The sequence below is a fragment of the Macrotis lagotis genome, chromosome 1 (genome assembly GCF_037893015.1).
Source record: "Macrotis lagotis isolate mMagLag1 chromosome 1, bilby.v1.9.chrom.fasta, whole genome shotgun sequence".
Lineage (NCBI taxonomy): Eukaryota > Metazoa > Chordata > Mammalia > Peramelemorphia > Peramelidae > Macrotis > Macrotis lagotis.
Window position 1 is genome coordinate 21,105,252 of NC_133658.1, and position 27,085 is coordinate 21,132,336.

At 43.0% G+C, this 27,085-nt stretch overlaps 1 protein-coding gene across 1 annotated transcript in view; it reads right to left on the minus strand.

Moving 5' to 3' along the window:
- Window positions 1-6,209, minus strand: part of ALMS1 (ALMS1 centrosome and basal body associated protein) — a 114,678-nt gene extending 108,469 nt beyond the window's left edge. The window contains exon 1 of the mRNA XM_074195575.1: window positions 6,098-6,209. Within this exon, the coding sequence (XP_074051676.1) occupies window positions 6,098-6,208 (111 nt within the window). The 5' untranslated portion in view covers window position 6,209. The remainder of the gene's footprint in view (window positions 1-6,097) is intronic.
- Window positions 6,210-27,085: the final 20,876 nt, after the last annotated feature.

Consider the following 27,085-nt stretch of genomic DNA (forward strand, 5'->3'; position numbering starts at 1 on the left):
AGTATGAAGCTGCTATCTCACTTTCTAGAGCTGACATTTGATTCTGCATTTTCTGGAAGTTTTCGGTTTTTTTAAGGTGGGCTTCCAGGCACTGATGTGGGAGTTCCTCATCTTTCCCTTTGTGATTGATTCCAACTTAAATTACCACCTTCTCTAAAGCAAAGTAAGCTCCAGAAAAATCTTTCTTGGTAGTTTGGAAAACCCAGTGTCCTGGGCTCCCTTCCTAGAATGGTGAACTGAGACAGACAAAGGATGAGGCCAAAGTCCCTGAGAATCTGGGGCAAGAAGCATGCCTCAGGCTCGTCTCATGCAAGCCCCCATCTGATAAAAACCCTTCCCTGGGTCTGCCCCAAATCTACTGAAAGAGCGATCTGTGAGGGTGCAGAGTCCCCCCCCCTTCAAAGATGGCGGCCCAGGGACAGATTCAGTTCTGGGGGATCCCAGGCTCTCCTCCAGTCTCAGTTTGGTTCTGTTCTCTATATCATCTTCTTCCTATCTCCAGCAGCCCCCTTCTCCAAGGCTGGTCATCTGGAGGAAGGCGCCATGCTGGCAGTTAAAATGGACTGTGCTCCATCAGCGGTAAACTCCTCCTACACTACCAGATGAGCTCCAAAAAGCCCAGCTACGCACCCCAGATACTGTGATCAAACAGCAACCTCCTGGGCAGAGGTCTGTCTTACAAATGTCTTTCTAACATTGTCTGTTACATTTTGCCCAATATTACTTCATAGGAAGGAGTTGGTAAGTGTGAAATACGATGAGAAAGGAACAAAGAGTTCATTTACATAAAAGCAATTACATCTTTTACATGATTATTAAGTAAACCGCAGTGAATATTAGAAAACTAATGTGCAAGTTAATGGTTTACCACCTCTTCTGGCTATCTGGGAAGCACCAACCAGAAGATATAAGATTAGGGACCATTTCAAATTCTTCTGAATGCTAATGGTCCCAAAGAAACTGAAACAATACTCTTTGGAATTGTGTGATTTTTTTTATTTTTTGGCAAGTTAACGGGGTTAAAGTGACTTGCCCAAGGTCACATAGCTAGGTAATAGGCCTCAGTCCACCAGACTCCAGGGCCAGTGCTTTATTCACTGCACCACCTAGCTGCCCCCTCAACTGACTAATCAGTTCATCCATATGCCAAATATTATTCTTTCAAAGGACTGTTTCATTTTTCTCCATTCTCAATGCTTTCATTTATAATTTTTTCTTCCTTACTGCTCTCTCTTCCTATTAAGTCCTAGTAAGCACAGAACAGGTGCTTATTAAATAACTTTAGCTGAGTGACAAATGTGTTATATTTTACTTAAAAGTAAAATCTTTGATTTTTATCCATCTTTCATTTTAAAATCATATTTATCAACAATTAAGGGGGGGAAACCTGATGACTTACCTCTTAGCTGATGAATAAATTAATGAAAGAATGATGGGGGAAAACTTTTAAATGGATATTAGAACAAAAGATGCTTTAAGAACTGATTAACTTCTCTTCCAGTCAAAAGGTCTACAATTATTCACAACTCTCAAGTGAAAATGGACTTTCCAAGTCTGTCCATTCCTCATTGCTCTTTTTCATTGCTGCCTGGAATAAGAAGCAAAAAAGGAACTGATTTTTTTTTAAACATATAATTATCACTAATGACATCTTTAAAGCAAGACAGACACAGACAGAATCAGATGATGGGATAGAGAAAGAAACAGAATGAAAGAAAAGAGAAAAACATAAAGAAAAAAAGAAAACCTGTTAGGAAAACTAAGGTACTAAAAATGCGTCTGAAAATTAAGTTCTTTTAAAAAACATATTTTACATCTCTTTAAAAGATCATAGCTTCAAAGTTGAGACTTGTTCAAAAGTCCAACACAGAGCTATGGACTATCATTTACTAAACAATTCTTTTCACAGAAATCACTCAAAAGATAATTTGGAAAATGCAGAATATTGGTGAGGAATAACAATTATCTATATTTTAAATATTCAAAGCAAAGATGATAGTACAAAACTTCAATATAATATTGGTATGTTGGTTTTGTATGTCTAAGCAAAAGAAAAATTATTAATATTATTAAATCACAGTTCTTTACATCTTAACTATTTATTTATTTATTCTGCCTGTCTAGCAGCCAGAAATACAACTCACCTGAGGCAAGGCTAAAAATGTAAGAAAAAAGAGACAAGATCCCTACTCCCTAAAAAAGCTAATTAGACAAATAGATGGGGAATTTATGATTAAGAATATTGGGTGAAGAAAGTAGACTGGGGTCAATGTGGATTTAGAAGATCCTATTTCCAGTCACTCTTCTCAAATTTATTTTCTTCAAGAGAAATCCCAGTCTGTATCACATTAGCACCCCTGTGACATGTCAACTTCCCTTTCAAACATCTTTCAGGGATTTTCACCGCCCTTAGGACAAAGTCCAAACTTCCAGATTCTTTCATGGTCTCAACCTACAATAACTATATGTGGATGGATATAGAACGCTTTAAGGTTTATGAAACACCTTACAAATATTACCTTTATTTGATCCTCACAACTACCAGGGTACACAGTTCTTTTATCATCCTATTTTACAGTTGAGGCAAGACACGGTCAAGTGACTTATCCAAGGTCACAAAGCTAAGGGTTGAAGATCACATTTGAACTTTAGGCCTAGGGCTCCATCCACTGCAGTCCCTCGTTGCTTCCCATTTGTTTTCAATATGAACTTTCTAGTCCAAACAAGCTGGCCCCTTGAATGTTCCTCAAGTCCATCATACTGATTTCCACCTCAAGGCCTTTATTTCCACTTGTTTCCCCTACTGACTTCATGATCCTCCAATTATATGCCTCTCTCACAACTACAACCCATACCCCCCTTTCTAAATATTTAAAACAGAGGTGTAAAACTGGGAAATGTTTAACAAAACAAATAAAAATGCAAAATAATAAAGAAAATGTTCATTTATTATTCCCCAATTGACAAATGGTCAAAGGATATGCAAAGGCAATTTTCAGCTGAGGAAATCAAAGTGATCCAGTCAAATGAAAAACTGCTCCAAATCATTACATATTAGAGAAATGCAAATTAAAGCATCTCTGAGATACCATTTCACAACTCTCAGACTGGCCAATATATCCAGAAAGGACAATGACCAATGTTGGAAGGGATGCAGGAAATCTGGAACACTAATACGTTGTTAGTGGAGCTGTGAACTCATCCAACCTTTCTGGAGAACAATTTGGAATTATGCACAAAGGGCAATAAAATGTGCACACCCTTTGACTCAGCAATGCCACTACTGGGTCTATATCCTGAAGATATGATAAAAAAAAAGGCTAAAAAACATCACTTGTACAAAAATGTTCACAGCAGCCCTGTTTGTGGTGGCAAAAAATTGGAATTTAAATGAATGTCCTTCAATTGGGGATTGGCTTAACAAACTGTGGTGTATATATGTTATGGAACACTATTGTTCTATTAAAAACCAGGAGAGATGGGAATTCAGGAAAACCTGGAAGGATTTGCATGAACTGATGCTGAGTGAGATGAGCAGAACCAGAAAAATATTGTACACCCTAACAGCAACATGGGGGCAATGATCAACCTTGATGCACTTGCTCATCCCTACAGGGCAACAACCAGGGACAATTTTAGGCCATCTGCAATGGAGAATACTATATGTATGCAGCGAAAGAATTATGGACTTTGAACAAAGACCAAAGACTATTACTATCAAATTAGAAAAAAAAAGGTTATATTATTAAGTAATTTTACTATCTTTGTTTTTCTTCCTTAAGGATATGATTTCTCTCTCATCACATTCAACTGAGATCAATGTATAACATGGAACCAATGTAAAAACTAACAGAATGTGTTCGGGGGGGGGGAGGGAAGAAAGAATGGGGGGGGGGAAATTGTAAATAAAATCTTCCTTAAAAAAAAAAAAGAAAATATTCATTAATGGTCTTGTCAAGTCAGCATTTGGCCAGCAAGAACCCTTTGGAATTGAGAGCATTTTGTATTTAATTACAAATGTCCTTATACTATTATTTAACTGTCTGTATCCCCAGTCAGAGCACAAGCTCCATGAGAATCAAGAAACCCCTTCTGTACTTCTTTGGTACCCACACAACACCTAACACACTGGAAAACACACCACTGATTTTCTAAGTGGCAGGTGCGTGTAGTGATAGGTCCTGCACTTAGAGAGCTGGAAAGAGCATCAGAGACCACAGTTTAATATTTAACCAAGGAGGAATTGAAGACAGAGCAATTCTAAGTGACTGAGACTCTGAACCCAAGCTTCTGTCTCCAGCAGGAGCCCTTTTCAGGGTGATGCAGTCCCAGACATGGAACTAATCAGAATCAACACAGGGACAGACCATGAGCTTCTGGAGAGAACTGTTTCTGACCTCAGCAATCCACCAGAACTGCTCTCTCCAGTTACAGCTGCCAAGTCCACGGCCTCTTTCTCCTTGAGCTCTCTGCAACTTTCCACTCTGTGGAGCTCTCTCCTCCCTCTTCAACACTTTCTTCTCTCTAGGACCTCTGTCTCCTGATTCTCTCCCCTTGCCTCTCTGACCACTCTTGCTCTGCCTCCTTTGCTGATCCTCCACCAGATCAGGTTCTCCTTCTTCAGGAATTCCCCCAGGACCCTGTCTCAGTCCCTCTTTTCTTCTCCCTCTATCTCTTTGGAGATGTCATTAGCTCCCATAACTTTAATGACCATCCCTACTGATGACTCTCAGATCTACCTTTCCTGCCCCAATCTCTATTGACCTCCAGTCTTATATCTCCAACTGTCTTTTGGACATCTAGAATAGGATGTCCAGAAGCGGCTAGGTGGTGTAGTGGATAAAGCACTGGCCCGGGAGTCAGGAGGACCTGGGTTCAAATCTGGTCTCAGACACTTCATAATGACCTAGCTGTGTGGCCTTGGGCGAGCCACTTAACCCCATTTGCCTTGCAAAAACCTTTAAAAAAAAAGAGCAGAATAGGATGTCCAGTAACATCTGAGACTCATACGGCAAAGGGAACCCACGAGCTTCCCTTCTTCAAGCCCTCTACTTTTTCAAGCTTCTCTATCACTGTCCTCGCTCAAATCCAATTCACTTGCACGTCATGGCATCGCCTCCCTGATTGTCATGGTCTTGTCCAAAATGAAGAACAACCATCATCATTATTACTATCAGGGTAACAACCCGTTCCCCTAAGATCTTCCATGATCCATACATCTCACAGGTGAGCCACGGTCTCCTCGAGTATCAGCCTTGGGCACTCATCCTGTGCCAGGGCCTTGACCTTCAGCACCTCATGTGTGCCCCCTCTGCCAGGCTGACCCCACCGCCGCCTCTATGTGGAGCACGGAAGGACGAGGCTGGCATTCTGAGCCCGCTTTAGTCTCCGCTCGTTTCTCTAATCAGGCTTCCGGATGGGCAGAAGCCAGCCTGCACCCGGGATCGGAAGGGCCCGAAGCCCCTCGGCCCGGCCCCTTCTGCCTCTTCCAGGGGCTCCTCAGGGCCGGCCTGGCTCCCCCTCGGGGATCTCTCCGGGGTCTTTCTGGTCCCCCTTGGGGGGTCCCCCTCGGGGAGCTGCCGGGCAGCAGGGAGGGTCTTTGGCCTCCTCTCCCCGCCCGGTCCCTAGGGCCTGGCACCCGCCTGGCACACAGGCCGGGGCGAACAAAGGGGGCCGCTGGGGCCGCGCCTCCATCTCACCGCCCTCTCGGGTCACCCCCTCTTCCCGCCTCGGGGGCTTCCTGGCACGGAAGCCTGACAATGCCCGCGCGGCACCGACCCCCGCTCCCGGGCACCGACCCCCGCTCCCGGGCACCGACCCCCGCTCCCGGGCACCGGCCCCCGCTCCGGGGCACCGACCCCCCGCTCCCGGGCACCGGCCCCCGCTCCCGGGCACCGACCCCCCGCTCCCGGGCACCGGCCCCCGCTCCCGGGCACCGACCCCCGCTCCGGGGCCCCCAGGGCCCGCTGCGGGCGCAGCAGAGTGGCAAGGGGCGGCCCGCAGGGGCACGTGGGGGGCGCGGGGGGGCGCGGGGGCGCCTCGGAGCCCCCCGACACGGGCTGCAAACAGCGCGGCTGATGGGGCCCCCGCTACTCACCGCTGGGCGCCCCCCGGGCGGCCCCGCTCCCGCCGGCTCCCCCGGCCCCTCCGGCTGCCCCCGAGCCCGCTCCCCCGCTCCCAGGCCCGGGCCCGGGGCCGGCGGCTCCATGCTCCCCGCGGCCGTTGGCCCCTGGCGCAGGCGCCCTGAGCTCCCGCTCGCGCCCCGCCCCGCCCCGCCCCCGCCCGGCGCCCGACTCCGCCGGGTCTGCGCCGGCGCACGCGTTGCTAAGGACGCGGCGTCCGCCGGGGGGAGGGGCGGAGCGCGGGGAGCAGGAAGTGCGCGTGCGTGGAGGGAGGGGCCCCAGGCGGCTCACCCGGGAGCCCGAGGCCGCGACGAGCTCCCGCGAGAGCCGGGAAGGGCGGGAGGAGGCCGCTTGGGGCGCGGGAGCGCGCGGGAAACGCGTGCGTGGAAACAGAGGGCGCATGCGTGCCGCGGGCGCGCCGCCTCCCGCCTCGGCCGCCGCCGTTCGCGGCCACCCATGACGGCTGGGGGGGGCCGTGTCTCGGAGCGGGGCGGGGCCGGAGGAAACTGAGGCGGAGGGGCGGGGCCAGAGCCGCGGCCCGGGCCCCGCCCCCCGCCCCCCGCCCCCCGCCCGTCTCTGCGGCCGCGGCTCGAGTCTCCCAGGAAGCGCGCGGCCTCGTTTCCCGGCGCTGTGGGCGGGGCCAGAGCCGCGGCCGGGGCCCGGGGCCGCCTCTCCGCGCCGCGTGTTCTGTGCGGGCCTGCCCCGGTGCCCCCGTGCCCCCGTGCCCCCGGTGCCCCCGTGCCCCCGGGCCGGCCCGCCGCCCCGCCCCGCCTCAGCCGCCGTCACCCTTGACCCGCCGCGGGCCTTTGGCGTCTCAGGCGCTTTGCGCCGGACCCTCGGGACGGGCCCAGGCGGGCCCCGGGCCCCAGCAGTGCCCACACCGACCTCGTGGTTCCTTTAGGAGGCAGCGAGGGTGGCTCAGAGGATAGGGAGCCGAGTCTGCAACACCTGAGTTCAAATCCAGCCTCAGATGCGCACTGTGCGGCTCTGGGCAGCTCACTGAACGCTGTTTGCCTCAGTTTCCTCAACTGTAAAAGGGGGATACTGGGGGCAGCTAGGTGGTGCAGTGGATAAAGCACCGGCCTTGGAGTCAGGAGGACCTGGGTTCAAATCCGGCCTCAGACACTTAATAATGACCTAGCTGGGTGGCCTTGGGCAAGCCACTTCACCCCATTTGCCTTGCAAAAATCTAAAAAAAAAAATGGGGATACTAATAGCTTCCTAAATGGGGTAAACAAAGCCTGTTTCCTTCCTTTGCCATAACACCATGGAATGAGTTTGAGCGGATTGAATGCTTTGCTTGTTCTCAGTGTGAGAAATGAGTGCAGGGGTGCTTCTAAAGCTGCTGCCTTCCTGCCTCTGGTGAGTGGTCTGCAGGGTCTGGAGAAGACTGGCTTTCCCGGGATCTTTACCAAAAGGTCAAACTCTGGATGCAAAACTCTTCCTACTCAACCTCCAAGAATGGACCTTGTTCTGAGGGGAAGCCTATGGAGTAGATGACAAGTCACATGGAGATCTGAAAATACCCAAGCCCCAAAAACCTGTTGGTATGGGACTCTCTCCTCATTCATGATAATTCATGTGCAAGAAATGGTACTGGAGATGTCAATCCAGTCTCGGGCATGAGTTGGTTGACAATGGTCAAGTTAGTTAACCTCCCTGATCCTCAGTTTCCTCATTTGTAAAGTGGGGGAGAGTAATAAGAACCATAGAATTACAGAGTGTAGGGTGGTGACTAACAACCTCAGCATCTCTCCATGTTAGGATGAGGGTTTTATTTTTCACAGGAGAGTTTGATTATAATTCGATGTGGAAATAAATCTTTAAAAGTTTATAATAACAATCATTTTCCTCAAGGACTTCTCATCCTATGGGCAAAAGACATTATATATATATATATATATGTATATATATATACACAATATGGGTAAAAGACATATATATATATATATATATATATATATATATATATATATATACACAAACAATATGTAAAAATTTGAAGAGGGGGAGTGCCAAGTCCCTCAGTCACTCTGTAGTGCTCCAAACAACTTAGATTTTAACTTGTACAATTTAGGCAGAGGAATTTTCCTCCCCTTTTACCAAAGATGTCACAAAACTAAGAAAAAGCCAAAAAAAATCCAACAAGCCCTTTGGTACTACCTGCTTTACAAACCTGTGAGGCTTAAATGAGACAAGGAATGCCAAGCACTTTGAAAAGGTTAAGTCTCTATTTAACTGTCCTTTCCTAATCCATCCTCTTAAACTGGAAAAGAAAACAGAGTGCCATGACTCTGTGGGCAGAGGAAGGTCTATGGGAGTCATGCCCCTACATTGCCAGAGCAGATCACCTGCCTATCATAGGAAGACCTTGACACCCATCAAAACTCTCCCCTGCTCCTTTTCCTGATTCCCAAAATACCCATAAGGGTCAAGGCAAATGATTTAGCTAAGACTGAACAGGTTGCATATAGCAGAGAACCCAAGTCATCTGATGTCAATGCCAGTTCTCTGGATTCCCAATACAGTAACCTTGCCACTCCACTTACCCCAGAAATAATGTTTTGTGATTCATGGATCCTTTCTACCAGATACTACATACAATACACATGTGGTCCTCATAATTTTTCCTAGGCTAGCTTTTTCCCTAGTTGTGCAGGAGAAAGATTATTGTTGGAGATTTCTTAGCATGGCTGTTTCTCTTTCCTTCTCACATTGAAAATCCTTTTCCAAAATCCAGTACTCTTTAAAAGTACTTTCCAGGTCTCCTGTTTCCAATGCAAGAAATAGAAATGCTGAGGGGGTGGCTGATTGTATGGGGAAATACACTTTTAACATGTAATTGCTTTATTGAATGAGCTACCAAGAACTCCAAAACCACCGTTAATCGGCAGGTAGCCCTCAAGACTGTAGCCATGTCAGTAGGAGGCTTGGGACAAAACTGTGAAACCACCTCATCCAATTTTCCAGTCCCCTGAAAGCTTCTATTTTAGTCACAGGCAAGATGTTTTTGAAACTCTGTTCATCAAAAAAGTCTGACCCTGGTTTGCATCCCTGATAATGCATAATGCTATGCTTCAAAAGTATTTGACATCAACACCACCGACACGTTTTAGGAAATACATGGTAAGAAAATGGCAGTGAGTGAGCCTCCAGATTGGCAGTTGAAGGTCTTGGGTTAGACTCTTGACTGGTGCCACCTTTGTGATCTTCAGCAGGTCCTTAATCATTGTCAGACTCAGTTTTTTTTCTTGGTAATATAAGAATTAATTGAGACAATAGCTGTTACCCTTTCCATGAGTTGAGTAGTCTGGGGAAGCTTATGAACCCCTTCTCAGAAGAATATTCTTCAATGTATATGTCACCCAAAACCTATTGATATGGGACTCTCTCCTCATTAGTATCAATCAGTACCTTATATCTGCACTAAGGGTAGAATTGGGGCTTTCAAGAAAGGAAAAGAAAGATAAATCTCTTCAGGATCTTTGGGGTCTTCTGCTTCCAGCTTAGAAAGAGAAGATTCACAATGCCTCCCTCTCCTCTTGTCAAGGAAAGGAGAAAAAGACTCCAGGGGAAAAAACCAACATAGAACTTTGATCATATTTCTATTCAGCTTATTGCACTAGAGACTTTAGAGACTTTTTCTTGGGTAAGATGTGGGACTTTCTCTTTTGGTTGAATGGTTACCTTACCCCCCAATGAGAGAGTTCCTTCAATCTGTATTGTCTGATTTATATCTCATGTACATATGTATTTTCATTTTAACTTCTGTTTTACTATTGTCATAGATAACTAGGTTTCTTTACAATTTACTTTGTGTATTCATTGTGGAACTGGTAATGTTGTGGAGTTAAGAACCCCTAATCTAAACTATTTCTAAGGTTCTTTCTAGTTCTAAATCCTGTGAACTTCAGAAGCTCAGTACTGGGAGAGGGTTCAGTAGTCACTGGACCCACCCATACTGGAACAACAATCTCTATACAACATACCAGACAAGATATTATTCATGATTTCCTTGTGTAAGTATGGCCCCATTTGGAACCCTTTGATTGTTTAATTCCAATGCAGTTTACCTTAAGTTTATGAAAAGACAACGTAGCTCAGTATTAGTTATCTATGATATTTGAGCTGTCCACCTTTATGTGAGCCACCAGCCCAGGCCTTGCCAGGTTTTCTCTTTGACATGCTGTTTTCCTAAGAGTCTTCAGGATCTCCATGGTCTGCCCTAAGATGGCAAGCACTTTAGCTGCTCTCCTAACCTAAGTTCATGGTGTGGCAGGAGCTCTCCTAAAGCATCTTCAATTGACTGTATCCCTTCCTGAGTCTGAATTGAATCTAAGAAATGAAATATCACAGAAAATTTTAAAAATATATCTATTATCTATACCTAACTTGTGAGCAGTTCAGTGGTACAGTGGACAAAGTGCAGGCTAGAACAAAGTCAAGAAGACTCATCTTCCTAAATTTAGTTGCGGCCTCAGACACTTATTAGCTGTATGATCCTGGACAAGTCACTTCATCCTTTTTGTCTCAGTTTCCTCATCTGGAAAATGAACTGGAGAAAGACAATGCAAATCAATCCAGTATCTTTGCCAAGAAAACTTCCAAAAAGTGGATCACAAAGAGTCAGACGTGACTGAAAAAATGGCTGAACAAGAGCATACCTAGATGATGACCCCCCCCCCAATGAATTCAGTTCTTTCAGGTCACTTCCTTATATATTCAAATAATTAGAAATAGCATGTTATTGTTACATAGAGTATTATTCACAGAATAAAGCAAAAAAAAGAGGTGGGTGAAGATAAAGTATTCTCAGGTGAGAATATCTACAGAATAAAGAGGAAATAAGAAAAGGAAGGCACTAGAATTAAGAGCGATTGGAAAGGTTTCCTTGAGAAGGTGGGATGTTATCTGGGACTTGGAGAAAACCAGGAAATCCAGGAGGTGGAAATAAAGAAGGAAGGAATTCTGAGTTTGGAGGATGGATCTTGCAAACACCTGGAGCTAAGATATGAAGAGTTTGATCCTTCCAGCAGAAGGTGAGAGATCTGCCACACACACACACACACACACACACACACACACACACACACATAGACACAGTGTCCCCAGGACAAAGACCTGGGAGCAAGAGAGAGGTAGATGGATGGATGGAGTGAAAGAAGATGGATTTGGCCAAGCAGTTTGGGAAAGGCTTTGATCCTGGAGTAGAGTTTTCTTGGCAAAAAATACTGGAGTGGTTCACCATTTCCTTCTCCAGCTCATTTTACAGATGAAGAAATTGAGGCAAATAAGGCTAAGTGACTTGCTCAGCTCATAATGGAATAGGGTAGGATTTACCAATTATGCCTTTAATAATTATCTAGGTCTAAATACCCCACACTATGGGCCAGTGAGATTGATGAGGAGAAGTACTGAAACTGGACTATTGGGCTTGGGGTTCAAAGATGTAACCCAGCCCCCCCCCCCGTATCTTCCATCTGTTGCTGCATGACCATGCAACTTAATTCACCTCTATAAGTTCTCAATTTTCTGTAAAATGGACTGGAAGCAATAGTCACTTCCAAATGCCATGACTCATGGGAAAATTTTTAACATGAATTATTAAAAGGATAATTTGTGGGTCTTGAGAAATGAAAGAAATAATTATGACGAGCTAGCATGGGCTCCTTAAACACAAATCACTCCAAACTAAGCTCATTTGCCCTCGTGACAATAACCAGCCTACTACAGCAAGTCCCCATTAGTGGGAGTGGGGGGGATTCAATTGGTGAGAGGAGCTAGCTTCCTTAATGAAATCACAGATCTAAACAAAAAAAAATTGAAGTAGAATATAAGCTTCCTGAGGACAAGAATTGCTTCATTTTTATCAGCACAGTGCCTCAACAGTCTTGTGGATTGATTAAGTATGGAAACAGACCTGTACACTAGCTAGAGACCCAGGTACAGAGCAAGGATATGGGGTCCTGCCTCTGGCCCAGAAGGGCTCTATGACTGAATAATCTCTTGACCTCTCCAGATAATCTCAGACTATGATAACCCAACTCTGGCCACTCTCCAGAGAGAAAGGGAGGTTCTTTATTGGGGAACTCCTGACCCCCAAAGAAGCAGAGACAAAAAATTAATCATATGTAAATGAATTCCCTGTGAGTGAAGTCTTCTCTTCCATTGACAAAAACAGACACTGCCTCCTTCAAGGTCCCTTCCAGCAGAAGGTGAGAGATCTGCCCCCCAAATACTTTGCTCCTTCAGTCCTGTTGCAATGACTGCGAACAAAACCACCCCAGGCTGAGAGTTCGGTGGGGTAATGATGTCTTGGCAGTCAGCTAACTTAGGTTCAAAACTCATTTTATTTCACAGCAGCCCCAGTGGTTGACCTTTGACCATTTCTACTGGCAGCTAATGTTTTTATAAAGTACTTTTTGTTGTTTTTTTTCTGTAAGGGGATGGGGTTAAGTGACTTTCCCAAGGACACACATCTAGCAATCAAGTGTCTGAGACTGAATTTGAACCCTAGGTCTTCCTCATTCCAGGCTTGGTGCTCTAGCCACTGTGCCATCTAATTGCCCCCCCCCAAGAGTATATTTACTTTCATTATGAAGTATAATACAAGAGAGAAAGAGCAAAATTCTTCCCATTTTACCTCATAACACAAGCCATTATCCCATTTGGATACCTAGATACAGATCTCATTAAGAGGCACCTAAAAAAAATGGGTCATGCTAAGCTCACATTTCCCCACTGTTTTCAAGTTGGTAAAGAAAGCACTTTCCATCTGTGATCTCATTTCAGCTTCATAGCAACACTGGAATAACAACGACAACAAGCATTGTGGGTTTGCAAAGCCCTTACAAATAGTAACTCATTTCAGAGACAGAAAAGAACAGGAAGAACAGGAACAAGAACAAAAAGACCAAAAAGAACAAGAACGAGGAGGAGGAGGAGGAGGAGGAGGAGGAGGAAGAGGAGGAGAGGAAGAAGAAGGAGAAGAAGAGGAGGAGGAGAAGGAGAAGAAAGAGAAGAAGAAGAAAGGGGCCAGCTAAGTGGTGCAGTGGATGGAGCACCAGCCCTAGAGTCAGGTGGACCTGAGTTCAAATGTGGCCTCAGATCCTGTGCAACCTTGAGCAAGTCACTTAATTGCCTTGCAAAAACCCAAACACCCCCCCCAAAAAAAAAAGGAGAAGAGAGGAGGAGGAGGAGGAGGAGAAGGAAGAAAAAGGAGGAAAAGGAGGAAATTGAAGAAAAGTAAGAGGAAAAGAAAGAGAAGAGGGAAAAGCAGATTTGCTAAGCCCTTCCAAATATCTCATTTCAGCCTCCTCACAGCCCTGGGAGGTAGGTGTCATCATCCCCATTTTACAGCTAAGAAAACTAAGGCAAGGAGAAATCCCGTAACTATACACTAGGACTCCAACTCACTACCTTAATCTAGGTGAAAATCTATGCACAATTTACATGTGAGCCAAGTGAGGCTCTTGCAGGTTCAGGGAGTCTAAATGACTCCCCTAGTCATAAAACTAATGTCAGAAGCCAAATTTGGGTGGTCCCAGGTCTTCCTAATTCCAGGCCTTAGCCATAAGTCATTTTACCATTAGGGAAAGGTGTCTACTTCCAGTGGCTTCCGTTCTATTGGGCAGAGCTATTCCAGGGAGCTGGAAGGGGGGGGAAGGGGGCATCATGGTCAAGAAAGTGAGTAGCGCGAGCTGTGAGGTGAGCATGACCTAGCCCAGTGGTGACCTGGTGAGCCAGATCAGTTGCTCAGAGGGGCACCGGGCGGAAGCATCTCCAGGGGAACCCACCATCAGAGGAGGTACAGAAATCCAGAAAGGAAGTAGCAGAACCGAATTAAGTCAAATTGAATAAAACCAGTTAAGAGACTTGCAGTACTTGCAGTGCCTAGTCTTGGGATCATGTAGACCTGGGTTCCAATTCTACCTCTAATACTTCCTACCTTTGCAACCCTAAGCAAGTCACTTCATCTCTGCCTCAGTTTTCTCTCCTGCAAAATGATAACAATAATAACACTTCCCACAGAATTGTTGTAAAGATGATTAAGTCTATATCTATTCAGCATTTTAATAGAATACAAATTCTCTGATGACTTTGCTTAATTTTTGCCTTTGTATCTTGGAATACAAGTTTTTAATTATTGATTTACAAAAGTTAAAGCACCATGCAAATGTCAGATATTATTATTAACCTTATTAATTAGTGCAGTTAATAAGAAGAATATATTGAATTTCAAGTCAAAATCATAGGATCATAGAATGTTCAAACTGGAAGGAACTTCAAAAGTCATTGGGGGGGTAGCAAGGTGGCACAGTGGATACCAGTCCTGGAGTCAGGAGGACCTGAGTTTAATCCAGGCTCAGACTCTTAATAACTATTTAGCTGTTTGACTTTGGGCAAGTCACTTGAGCCCATTGCCTTGCCAAAAAAAAAAAAAAAAGCTATCTAGTGAACTCTGCTATTTTACAAATGTGGAAATTGAGTCTCAGAGAAATTAGATGATTTACCTAAGACCATACACATAGAAAATAATTGGCAGAATTGAGACTCAAACTCAGGTCCTTATGAAATCATTAGAACATTTGAGTTCAAAGAGACCCCAAAAGTCATCTTGCTCCCTTCCCCCAATTTTCAGATGAGTAAACAGAGGCTCTGAGGGGTCAATCACCTTAAATGTGGTCACAGAGCTAATAAGTTTCAGAGAAGCATTTGTCATGCCTCCTCCTTCCCCTTTCCAGCTCCCTAATAGAACTGTCCTTAGAATGGAAGCCGCTGGAAGGTAGGCACCTTTCACTAATGGTAAGATGGCTTATGGCTAAGGTCTGGGGTTAGGAAGAAAAATCTTGCTTCTGACAGAAGAATTTGAAACCAGGCTTATTCTGATGTTGCCTCATATTCTTTCTACTATGCTACTCTGGGCCTTCCCCTCTCTGGATGCTTCAGGAGACATACCATAAAATTTTTTAAATACAGAATATAGCCCCTGACCCTGAACCAATAATAATAATAATTCCTTTTTTAAAGTCATGGTAGTTTTTAAATATTTCACATACAGTCATCTCATTAGATTCTCATATTGGATAGCAAATAATACCATCTCTATTGAATAGGTATTTACTTTGATACTTTGGTGGATTTGGACCCTCATTGAAAATAGTCCTTTTTCCAATGTTTCAGAGAATAATAATACAATAGCAGTAACAATAGCTGACATTCATATAGCTCTGTAAAACCCTTTACACATACTGCCTCATCTTACCCTACCAACCCCTCTGGGAGGTAGATGCTGGTATTATCCCCATTGGGTTACACAGCTAGAAAATATCTAAGGCTAGGTTTGGATTCAGGTCTTCGTGACTCCTCTATCCACTGCACCATCTAGCCTTCTTATCCTAGGGTCCATCTCACCCTGGAAAGTCAACTCAAAGGAATCCACCCAATGTGCTGTAGGTTTTTCTATAGATTTTTTGACATTCTGTCAATAGCATTGGAATATCCCTACATCATCCCAGACTCTTGCTACAGAACTGAGCTGATTGTACATCACACTGGCATCTTTTCTATTGCTTCTCCTGTCCAATCTTCCTTGGTAATGTGATTCAGTGTCTGGAAATTCATTGCCCTTTGAGTAACCTTCCATTTTAATTCCTTGAAGACCCTGGATTTCTACAACTCAGAGTGATATATCATCCCCAGGAGAATGCAAATGCTAAAAAAATGGTCCTTGGAGTCATGAAAGGCAGTCTACAGTTCCCCAAACATGAACCAGGCTGCTCTCTAAACCTGCAGCCTTAAAGGCAGGAGGAACATTGGAAATCAGGATGAATTTAGAGCTTATACTCTGGGCTCATCTGCTTACTATTTGTATGACTTAATTCTCTAGGGCTCATTTTCCCTAAATGAGGCTTAGATTGGGTGACCTCTAACATTCCTCCAGGCTCTAAATCTCTCCACATTCACAAATACCATCCAAATATACATTGTAAAATCGGCCTTGTTATTGTCATCCTTTCAAGCGAAATTCTCTCCCTCTCATTTATCTGCTGTTTTTAAAATCCTAGCTTCTTAAATTTGGTTTCCTTATAGCAGGTTACGGTTGTAAAATGTCCCTCAGAAATGAAAGACATCTCCCAGCCTCCCTCCCCTGCTTTCTGCCCATTATTTACCCTGCCTCAGCCTTCATTCCAATCAAACTAACCTATTTTCTATTCCCCATATGTAACATCCTATATTCTGTCTCTGAGCCTTCAGAGATTTCCCCCCACACATCTCCCTATCTAGAATGCACTCCCTCCTCCACCTAGTGCCATGTAATCCCTAGCTTTCTTTAATGGTCAGTTCAATGATAATCTCCCACATGAGTTGTGTCCTCATCAACTGTTCATAATAAATTTTAAAATATTATTTTTAATTTACTTAATATATTTCTCTCTGAAAAAATATTTTTCCTGAGGGCATGGGCTATATCATTTTTGCTTTTTCCATCCCCAACATGATGAACTGTATTTGATATACCATAGGAGCCTAATAAATGCTTAATGAATGAATGCATGAATGAGTGAGCGGGCAACCACTTGATCAAGGGGCTTCTACCCTACAACAGCACTAGAGTACAGAAATATGAAATGTGGCCACCCACAGAGGTAGAACCCATTGTTCTCTGAAAGTTTAGCCAAGGCTATCTGCCAAGACTCTGGGTTCTTTTGGGAGAGGTAGCCACCAGTGACCTGGATGGTCAAGTCTACGGCTAGGTGAGTTGGAATATGAAAGAAGCCCGCCCCCTAGTGGCTGTCCCTTCAACACTCTGTCCAAAGCCTGAAAGCAACGTCAATGGGATGCTTGTTAAACAGAGGACCAAAGATAACAAGATGGAAGGGATCTTATTTCAAATTTAAGGAAACTGAGGCACAAATACTAACTTTCTCCATAGTATTTTATCTTCATAAAAACCCTGAGAAGAGGGACGGCTAGGTGACGCAGTGGATAGAGCACTGGCCCTGGAATCAAGAGTACCTGAGTACAAATCTTAATAATTACCTAGCTGTGTGGCCTTGGGCAAGCCACTTAACCCCATTTTCTTGCAAAAAAACCATCCTCTTTGGGCTATGGCATGCCCATGATTCTGTCCAGGTAGAAGACTTGAACCATAGTTTGGGTAGAGACTGGTGGGAGTGATGGGGAAGAGAAATGGGGAGCACTGAAGTTTTCTATCTTGAAATATGAGTTAGAGGATATCTTAGTCTAATGTCTAGATACATCTGGATGGTCTCTCCCCACCTCATTTACCACCCCCCCAACCCTAGCAAAAGCTCATTCATACTAAGATAAAAATATTGCTGAGAGATTCACAGAAGAAGCACTTACAAAAGTGTCACCTGTTCTCTCTGCCTTAGAGAGGAATCCTCTGATTTCACAAAACAAGTTCTTTGGGATGGCAAAATCTCTCTGTTATTTACACTTGAAAAATCTTAAAAGCATTAGGAGTTGGGGCTGCGGGTGAGCAATAAATATCAACTTTAGTGTTCTCAGGGTTTCTTATCACCTTTATCAAATCTTGTAATCATTAGCTAGCTCCTGCCTTATTCTTCTTGCTGGAAAGAAAGCATCTCAATAAAACTATTGGCACATCACTTGAGTGATGCAAAGTTTTGGAGTTCTCCTTCAAAACAGCTGAAGCGTCTCCTTCTACATGAAGTCTTTCATGATTCCCCCCTTTCCAGTTCCCACCCTCCCAAGAGGCAGCCTGAAATTTTCAGCAGAAAGCCTGTTTGGGAGCCAGAGGGCTGGCTCCCACTTCTGACATATACTGGCTGTGTGACTCTAAACAAGTAACGTAATTCTGCTAATGACACTATATTGTCTTTTCCTCTTGAATTCTTTTTCTTTTTTTTTCAGCTTTTGGGGTTTTTTTTTGTTTTTGGTTTTTGGTTTGTTTGGTTTTTTTTTGGTAAGGCAATGGGGTTACATGGCTTGCCCAGGGCCACACAGCTAGGTAATTGCTAAGTGTCTGAGGCCAGATTTGAAAGCAGGTACTCCTGACTCCAGGGCCAGTGCTCTATCCATTGCACCACCTAGCCGCCCCTAAGTAACTTAATTCTGGATAATTCACTAGGTTGCAGAGATGGTGTTGATTTGTGTTAGAACAAATCCATCAACAGAAGCTCCCTGCCCTGAAGTAATCACAAATTCAGTTTTAAAAAATTGTTTTGAGGAGGTCACAATACATTCCTATGAAGCAGGAAAGGAGACATTCATTAAAGAGAGAGTCAAGATGAGAGAGGGAGAAAGATTCATGGAAAGGAAAAACTCAGAGGAAAGATGAAGAGATGGAATAAGACTATGAGCAATTTCAGATAGGGGGCTATCTTTTTGTAAAATATATTTCTATTTCAATGATCATTTCCCAATTACATGTAAAAAGTTTTAATGTTCATTTTTTTTAAATTTTGAGTTCCAAACTCTCTCCTACTCTCCCACCCCTCCCTTTTGAGAAGGCAAGCAAAACGTTTCCAAATTAGTCATATTACAAAAGAAAACACAGAGGAAAAAAAGAGAGTCTTTAAATTTACTTCAATCTACTTTCATAATTCATCAAATCTCCCTCTGGAGGAGAACATATTTTCAACACGAATCCCTTGATATTGTCTTAATCGAGTTTCACAGTTGGTCATCATTAAAATATTATTGTAACTATATACAGTATTCTCCTGTATACAGTATTTTAAGTTCCATAGATTTTATTTTTTCTTTTTCTTTTCTTTTCCTTGGTTACATGCAAAAACAAGTTTCAATATTCACTTTTAAAATATTGAATTCTGAATTCTCTCCCTTCCTCCCATCCCAATACCCCTCAATGAGAAAGCAAGATATTTTATATAGGTCAGGAAATGTTTAGTCATGAAAAACATTACCACAATAATCCTATTGTAAGAGCAAACATAACCCCAGGAAAAAAGAAATCAGTAAAAAAATATGCATCAGTTTTTATTCAGACATCATCTGCTCTGTCTCTGGTATGGAACCATAAGTCTTTCAGAGGTCTCTTGAGTCACAGCATTACTGAGAAAAGGTAGGTCATTCACAGCTGATCATCCTGCAACATTTCCCATTGCATCAAGTAGGAATATCTTTTAAGCTTTTTCTGTATCTACAGAACTTAGTAAATATATGTTTAATAAATGTTTATTTAATATTTATTAATAAATATTACATTATTTATCTTATATTTATATTTTACATTTATGACTGGGGTGTATGGGGTATTCAGGAGGACTAGCATCTCTGGAATGAGGGCTTGTCAACATCCCCAGGGGAATAAATGGATAAAAACAATTTATTCCAATGACCATGAGGTACTTAGAGAATGGTCAGACATCAAAGACACCAAAGTCATGTACTGGATACTGAGTCATTGCTGGTCATCTTGAATTTTGCTTTGCCATTAGACTTCTGGAAGAGAGTGATGCTGATGTCTTTCTGCCACTGTGCTCCATTTAAATCCAATTCATGCACAAGTCAAGACTACATCCTGTGATGTCATTGATTCTTTTCAAAGGATGAACAGTAACAGCAATACTGACTTGAAAACTGATTACCAGGGGTGACTAGGTGGCACAGTGGATAGAGCACCAGCCCTGGAGTCAGGAATACCTGAGTTCAAATCCAGCCTCAGACACTTAATAATTACCTAGCTGTGTGGCCTTGGGAAAGCCATTTAACCCCATTTGCCTTTCAAAAAACCTAAAAAAAAAAAACTGATTACCAGTAGAGCAGTTGGGGACTGGACCAAAGGAAAAGAGAGAGAGAGTAGCTATAAAGATGTAAAGGAAAGATTAGAAGGATTTTTATGTGTGAAATGGGGGAGATGAGGGAATTAATGGTCTTGATTTTGGCATGTTAGCAGGGAAATTCTAAAATAAGATGGATGTTTTTGGGAGGTAGCCCTGATGGAGTAAAAAGAAGAGACACATGGTCTAGGAGTGTAGATGGCCACCCAAGGAGTGAGCATCAAAGGTGGGATTTCATACCAGGTCCTTTCACTAGCCACTAAACTAATAGGCTTTCCAGCTCTTCCTTAAGAAACTTTTCTGTAGGAAAACCATCATATTCAAGACCTTTGATGCTTATTTATGCATGCATATTACACCATTCAATAGAATGGAAGCTCACTGAGGTTAGGGCCATTTTTAATCATCACTGACTAATCCAATGTCTTGGACATAAGAATCAAGGAGGGAATGAACTCATGCTTTCATTAACAAGGGGAACTAGAGCAAGAGAGCCCCTTGAATGCAACTCTTTGTCTTAGAGAGTTAAGTACTGAGACATTTATTTGCTCAAAGTTGCATGGTCAATATTGTGTCATACTTAAAATGAGCTTGGGCCTTCTTAATTACAGAAGTTGGCTGCCTCTACATGGCCCCACACTGCCTCCCATAACCTTGCATAATGAATTAATGCTTTCTGAGTTGTCTCAACTCACCCACCATATCCCAGCTTCTCATAGCTACAGAGGATTAACAGAAAGATGGATGAGAAGAGGCAGATCCTCTGCGTAAGGTCAGCTCATCAGACTGAGTCTGCAAATTAGCCAATGCAATAGTCATCCCTGGCTCCTGTCTGGTTGTCTCTTTAGGTCTACTCTCAACTCCAGGTCCCTAGCAATATCTCTGGACCTTCAGCCTCAGATAGCCTACATTCAACCCCCTGCTTTCCTTAAATGCATTGACTTCCTTGGAAGCCCAGCCTCAGCACACTCTGTCAAAGTCATCCAGGGGATGTTGCCTGAAGCAAAACTTCAGTCCTAAAGTTGCCAGTCTACACCAAGTCCTTTGCGGCCACACTCAGCAGGTTCCTGGAGGAGAACTCTTTAAGGCTTCCCACACAAGCCTGCTGCGGGAAAAGGTTGAGGACAATTACTGCAGATTTATGGAGTCCCTTGGACAATTCAGGGGAAAGCTCCTAGAGAAAATTAGAGCTCCACTTATGGATTGGCCCGCTGAGCTAATGTTTGCAGAGCAGAAGGGGCTAACTAATTAAATCAGAAATGAACTGTGGAAAGCCGACATTTCATTTACAACTTTCTTAAAATCAGCTTCCCATCTGCCTGGATAAAGCCCCAGTGAAAGCAGACATCATGAAGAATGGGTGTTTGTTATTGGGGAAACGGTTTAATTTAAATGATTTAGTATCATTAATAATGTCTATGCAGGTAGAATTGGAAATGAATTAATCAATGGTTCCCAGGAGATCTGGTCTAGCTAAACCAGGAAGAGATTTTTTTGAGGTCATCTAATCCTGGAATCCGCCATTCAGTCCAATTCTCTCCTTTTACAAACTGATTAGGCAGCTAGGTGGCATAGAGTGTTGGACATGGAGACAGGAAGACCTGAGTTCAAATCTTCCCTGAAACACATCTTAGCCCCTTGATGATGATGATGATGATGATGATGTTCTTCGTTCTCAAAGAAGGCTGTGACCTCAGGGAGATGATGCCATGACCAGCACATGAATTGGATTTGAGTGAGAAGGTGCCAAGCCTCACTTTCTTCTCAAAGTCCTCTAGATCCAGTGGCCAGATTTGAATCAGGACACCTGGAGATGGCCCCGGATGCAAGGCAATCAGAGCTAAGTGATTTGCCCAAGGTCACATAGCTAGTAAATGTCTGAAGCTTTATTCAAACTCCTGTCCTCCTAACTCCAAGGACAGCACTCTAGTCACTGTGCCTCCTAGCCACTGTCCTCAAGACATGTCACTTAATCTCTTCTGAGACTCAATTTCCTCATCTGTAAAATGGGGATAATAATAATAATAATATCCAATGCCAGGTTATGTGAAGATCAAATCCAAAAACACATGTAAAATGCTTTGTAAATCTTAACATTTCATAAATACCAACCAGCAACGGCAGCAATAACATACCCAACTTCATTCAGATAAATAATTGTTTTATTTATTTATTTTTCTTTTTGTTTTCTGTTTTTTTTCTTTTGCAACATGGTTAATTTGGAAATTTGTTTTGCAAGCCTTCACATGTATATCCAGTCTAAATCGTTTGCTTTATCAAGGAGGTGGGGTGAAAGGGTAGGAAAGAGTTTGGAACTCAACATTTTTTTTAAAATGAACATTAAAACATTATGTGGGGGGCAGCTAGGTGGCGCAGTGGAAAGAGCACTGGCCTTGGAGTCAGGAGTACCTGGGTTCAAATGTGGTCTCAGACACTTAATAATGACCCAGCTGTGTGGCCTTGGGCAAGCCACTTAACCCCATTGCCTTGCAAAAGCCTAAAAAGGAAAAATTATGTGGCAGTATTAATGTTTGAACCCAAAGTCTCCAACTCCAAATCCAAGGTTCTTTTCTCTACATCAGTCCTCAGGTTGATGCCAACTCCTGTAAACCTCTTCATCTCTGATATTCTCTTACCAGGGTGCCAATGCCTCTCCAGGACTTCACCCTATTATTGGGAATTTGCCTTGTAAAGAACAATATCTGGACATGAGGAACACTGAAGCTTGGGTGAAAGTGCAAGATTGGTCTGAAAAGCCTGCTGGAGCATTGTGTCCTGCAGAGAAGTAGTGCCCAAATTCTGTCCTGGCCATATCTGTGGCACTGAATATGAGTGCTAACCCAGGGATAGAAGGAGGAAATTCCCTCATCTTTGGAACACTGACCTGGGTCCAGCTATCCTAACTAGGGAAAGAGTGAGAGCAGAAAGAGTGAGTCCCAAATTTGGATTATTTCCATCCTCACTCTCCACATTTTGTTCTGGAATCAAGAATCAAATACAAAGTATCATTGTTCCTGAAAAAGGGCAAGTCATTCCAATTATAAAGAGTTCCATTTCCCATCCCTGAGACTCTCTCTGGACCAAAACTCTCCTTTCCTAAACACTATTTGGATTGTCTCCCCTATTATAATGTAAGCTTCTTGAAGGCAGTGAATGTCTCCAATGACTTTCTATAAATTATCCTTTAGTTCATTCTTTCATTCTTTATCTTTTATTTGGGATTTGGGGTTTTTTTTTTTGGCAAGGCAATGGGAATTAAGTGATTTGCCCAAGGTCACACAGCTAGGTAATTATTAAGTGTCTGAGGTCACATTTGAACTCAAGTCCTCCTGACTCTAGGGTTGGTGTTCTGTTCACTGCACCACCTAACTGTCCCTCTCTCATTCATTATCAAGCAAAGTTCAACATGGGGAGAGGAGTTAGGGTTAGAAATCCTTCCCATCTTCCACAATCATTCTTCAGGCCCTTTTGTGACTCTCCCTACTCCCTTTAAAGTTGGCTTGGATGTTCATTTTAACTCAATTTCCCTTGGAGATAAATGTGGGTTAATGAGAATATAAGCCTCTCTCCCCACTCCAATCCATCCATCCGTCATTTAATTGCCATGGAGATTTCTCTAAAGTACATTACTGACCATGTCAACTTTTCTCCCCTCTGGAGTCCCAGTGACTCCCTATTATTTCTATTTGTTCTGATCTATATCATGCCACTGGAGAGAATGAGACTTGGTGACTTTGCACAGCTCTGCCTCACTTAAATCCAATCCACTCACATAGCATGATATCACCTTCTGAAAATTAGGGTCCTCTTGGAGAATGAGGATGAAGGACAACATTATCTCCACAATCATATATAAAGTCCTTTGTTTGGCATTTAAGTGAGATTTACAATTAAGTCAAATTTACAATCTGACCTCTTTCCAGCCCCCATATACCTTACCTGCCTCAACACAGTCTACTTTAACCTATTTTTGTTCTTGGAACATGATACTCATCTCCACACTTTCGGCTGAAACACTCTTCCTCTTCACCTCCTTGTCTTAGCTTCCCTGGCTTCCTTCAAGATTCAACTCAAATCTTGAGTTAAATGACTTGCCCAAAGTCACATTGCAAATAAACAGCAAAACCAATATATGAAACCAAATGTTTCAGCCCATATTTTTGAATCCAAGTCCTATGAATCCAAATCTTCCAATCTTTCCACTATGTCTCCCTCCTCCTCCCTAGATGTTCTCCCAAGGACAATCTGTATCTGTAATAATTAAAATAGTTCAATTCCTGGAGTGTGCTACTAGTTACTCCACAATATATCAAGAAGAATGTAAACTCCCTGAGGGCAAGGACTCAAGTTCACTTTGTCTAAGGTTGCACTGACCCTGGAGTCAGGAGGACCTGAATTCAAATTCAACTTCAGATACTTAATAATAATTAACCTAGCTGCGTGACCTTGGGCAAGTCACTTAACCCCATTGTTTTGAAAAAAATCCTAAAAAATAATAATAAAATAAAATAAAATAAGAGAACATTCTTAGAGAAGATGTGCCTTGCCCAAGGTCATAGTTCTTTGGTCCTAAGGTTAGTGGGCAGAAACAGAGACACCTAAACAATATTAGCAAGGGACTGAATAAACAAGATTCAGTTCACATATGCATGTCTCACAGATTGTGTCTCTTTTGTTTCTACAAAGTTCCTTTATTTTGTTTTACTTTGCCTTTTTATTTTTTAAAAATTGGAGGTAGTTGATGAGAATAAGAGAAAGAAAAAAAAACAGCCTCTCCCTCTACTATTTATCTGGCTTCTCGAACCCACTCCAGTGGTGAGGTGCCCTACATTACAACCCAGGGGAGAGGAAATCATGCCCATAATTTGGCATTCTGCTCAGGCAAGCATCACATTCGCTTCTGAGTTAGCAGCCCAGGTTTCTGAATTTCCTCAATACAGTGATGCTTTGCAAGAATGGGGAGGGGGGGGGAGAGACAGAAAGAGAGAAAGAGAGAGAGAGATTGCAAAAACCCCATGGAGAGCCTGCCTGCTCATCCAATGGGACTAGAGATAGACCTATGACAACAAATTCAGGGATTTCTTTGAAGTCTGTCCAAGATTCTCAAAACCTCCTGCAAAATGCTCAGAAGAGTGAAGCAATAATCACCAGAAACCATGTCATTAAAGAATCCTTAATCCTTTCTTATTTCTCATTTTTACAGTAGACCCCATGAACCTTTACAAATTGAGGTTCACAGATGAAACTGGTGGTGGAAAGAACTCTTGGAACAATACAGGATGCTTTGCCATTTTGTTTCTTTCCCTTTAAAAAGAATCCTGGCCAGGAGACCTGAACCTCTGAAATGGGCTGCCTCCCTTCAGTGGCTCTCCAGATGGTTGGGATTCCGGCTCCCGGTACAACAAGGTCCTCTCTTTCCCTCCTCCCCTTCAGGTCTTGGCAATTCTGTCCCCTCCAGAGTCAAAGTAAAAACAAAGGTGGTCCTGAACAGATCCTAAATGTCCTTCTTCCACCCAGGCAACAAAAGAATCTTCCCTAACTCTGGCCCCCTCCCATTCCTGCAGAGGGGCTCCCAATCTAAATTTAACCTAGCCCAATCAGCATTTTTAAAGTACCTACTATGTTCAAGACCCTATGTTAGACCCTGAATAGAGAAGGGAAAAGGTGTGGACCCAGGATTTCATTGATAAGGGTGATTCCTGATGAAGAAATTCTCTTTGACAATACTAATCAGCACCTTGTTGGAAATTTAATCTTAGAGAGACTCTGGCTCCCATATTAAGACTTCCTCTCTAGGGATCAGCATTCTCAGCCACTATAAGGGTTGAAAATGGATCTGAGACTCAAAGAAAACCAATGTGGAAGGACTAGAAGGCAGAGTTCAGAAAACAAGACCAGTTGGGCTACAATGTAGATTGTATAGTCCATTAGATAGTAAGCTTTTTGAGGGAGTTCTGCTTCCTTTTGTATCCCCAACACCTAGCACTGTGTCTATCACATAGTAATAATTTAATAAATGCTTATTGGCTGAATAAAAGGGGAAAAAGTGAAAGAAGTTCAGAAAGAAAACCAGAAGCCAATTGCGAAGTGTTCTAAAGGCCAGCAATGAGGAGTTTGCATTTAATCCTAAAATCAATAGGGAAAAAAGACTCCTAAGAAAGGGAAACATGGTGATATAGGAACACTGACTATCCTGACCCCCACTACCTCAAGGTCACCTTGGTTACAATTCACTCTTCTCCCAGAATTGGCAGTACCCTTAAGGGGCTTTGTTGGGGGGAGGTCATCTAATGACTCCAGACCTCATTGATGGGGTTCCTCATGTCCATGTATATTCTATATGTCTGCCTAAGTTTGTCTTGATGTGGCTCAAAGATAGACAAAAACACACCAAGAGCACCTCCTTCCCTCACCCTTCTTCAAGGGAAGTTTTGATACTTGCCAGCAGGGAGAATGGAAAGTTGAAGCTAGAGGTCAACCACTCTACTCTTCTTGGAGAGAAAATGTACTGGGCTAGAATTGTGTCTATTTGCCCCCATTAAATAGTATTAGTCTAGGAAATAATTTTTGATTCAAAATGCATTCCTGATTGCTATTCTTTAACAAGAAAGGAGAATCTCAAGTTATATAACCAAGGCTTGATTCCTTGCCCAATGAATGCCAGTTCCACAATGAACACATACATAGCAATGAGGAAACAAACCTATTTATCCAAGCCAGTGGCAAAACAAAAATCAGAAAAGGCATATTTAGGAGCATATATGCCAAATGCTTTAAGTTAATAATATTAATAATGATAAAAGTAATAATAATAACTAATATTTATTTTTATTGTTATTTAGTCATTTCATTCATGTCTGACTCTTTGGGGGTCTTTGGGGATTTTTTGACAAAAAAAAATTTATCATTTCCTTCTCTAACTCATTCTACAGACATTTACTACCTATATGACCATAGGCAAGTCACTTACCCTGCTTGCCTCAGTTTCCTCTTCTATAAAATGAGTTGGAGAAGGAGATGACAAACCACTCCAGTATCCTCACCAAGAAAATCCCAAAGGGGACCAATGGAGAGTCTGAAATGACTGAAAACAACTGATCAACATAGCCAGATCTGCTTTCTTATTCAATTCAATTGAATGAGCATTTGTTATTGTTGAGTCATTTCAGT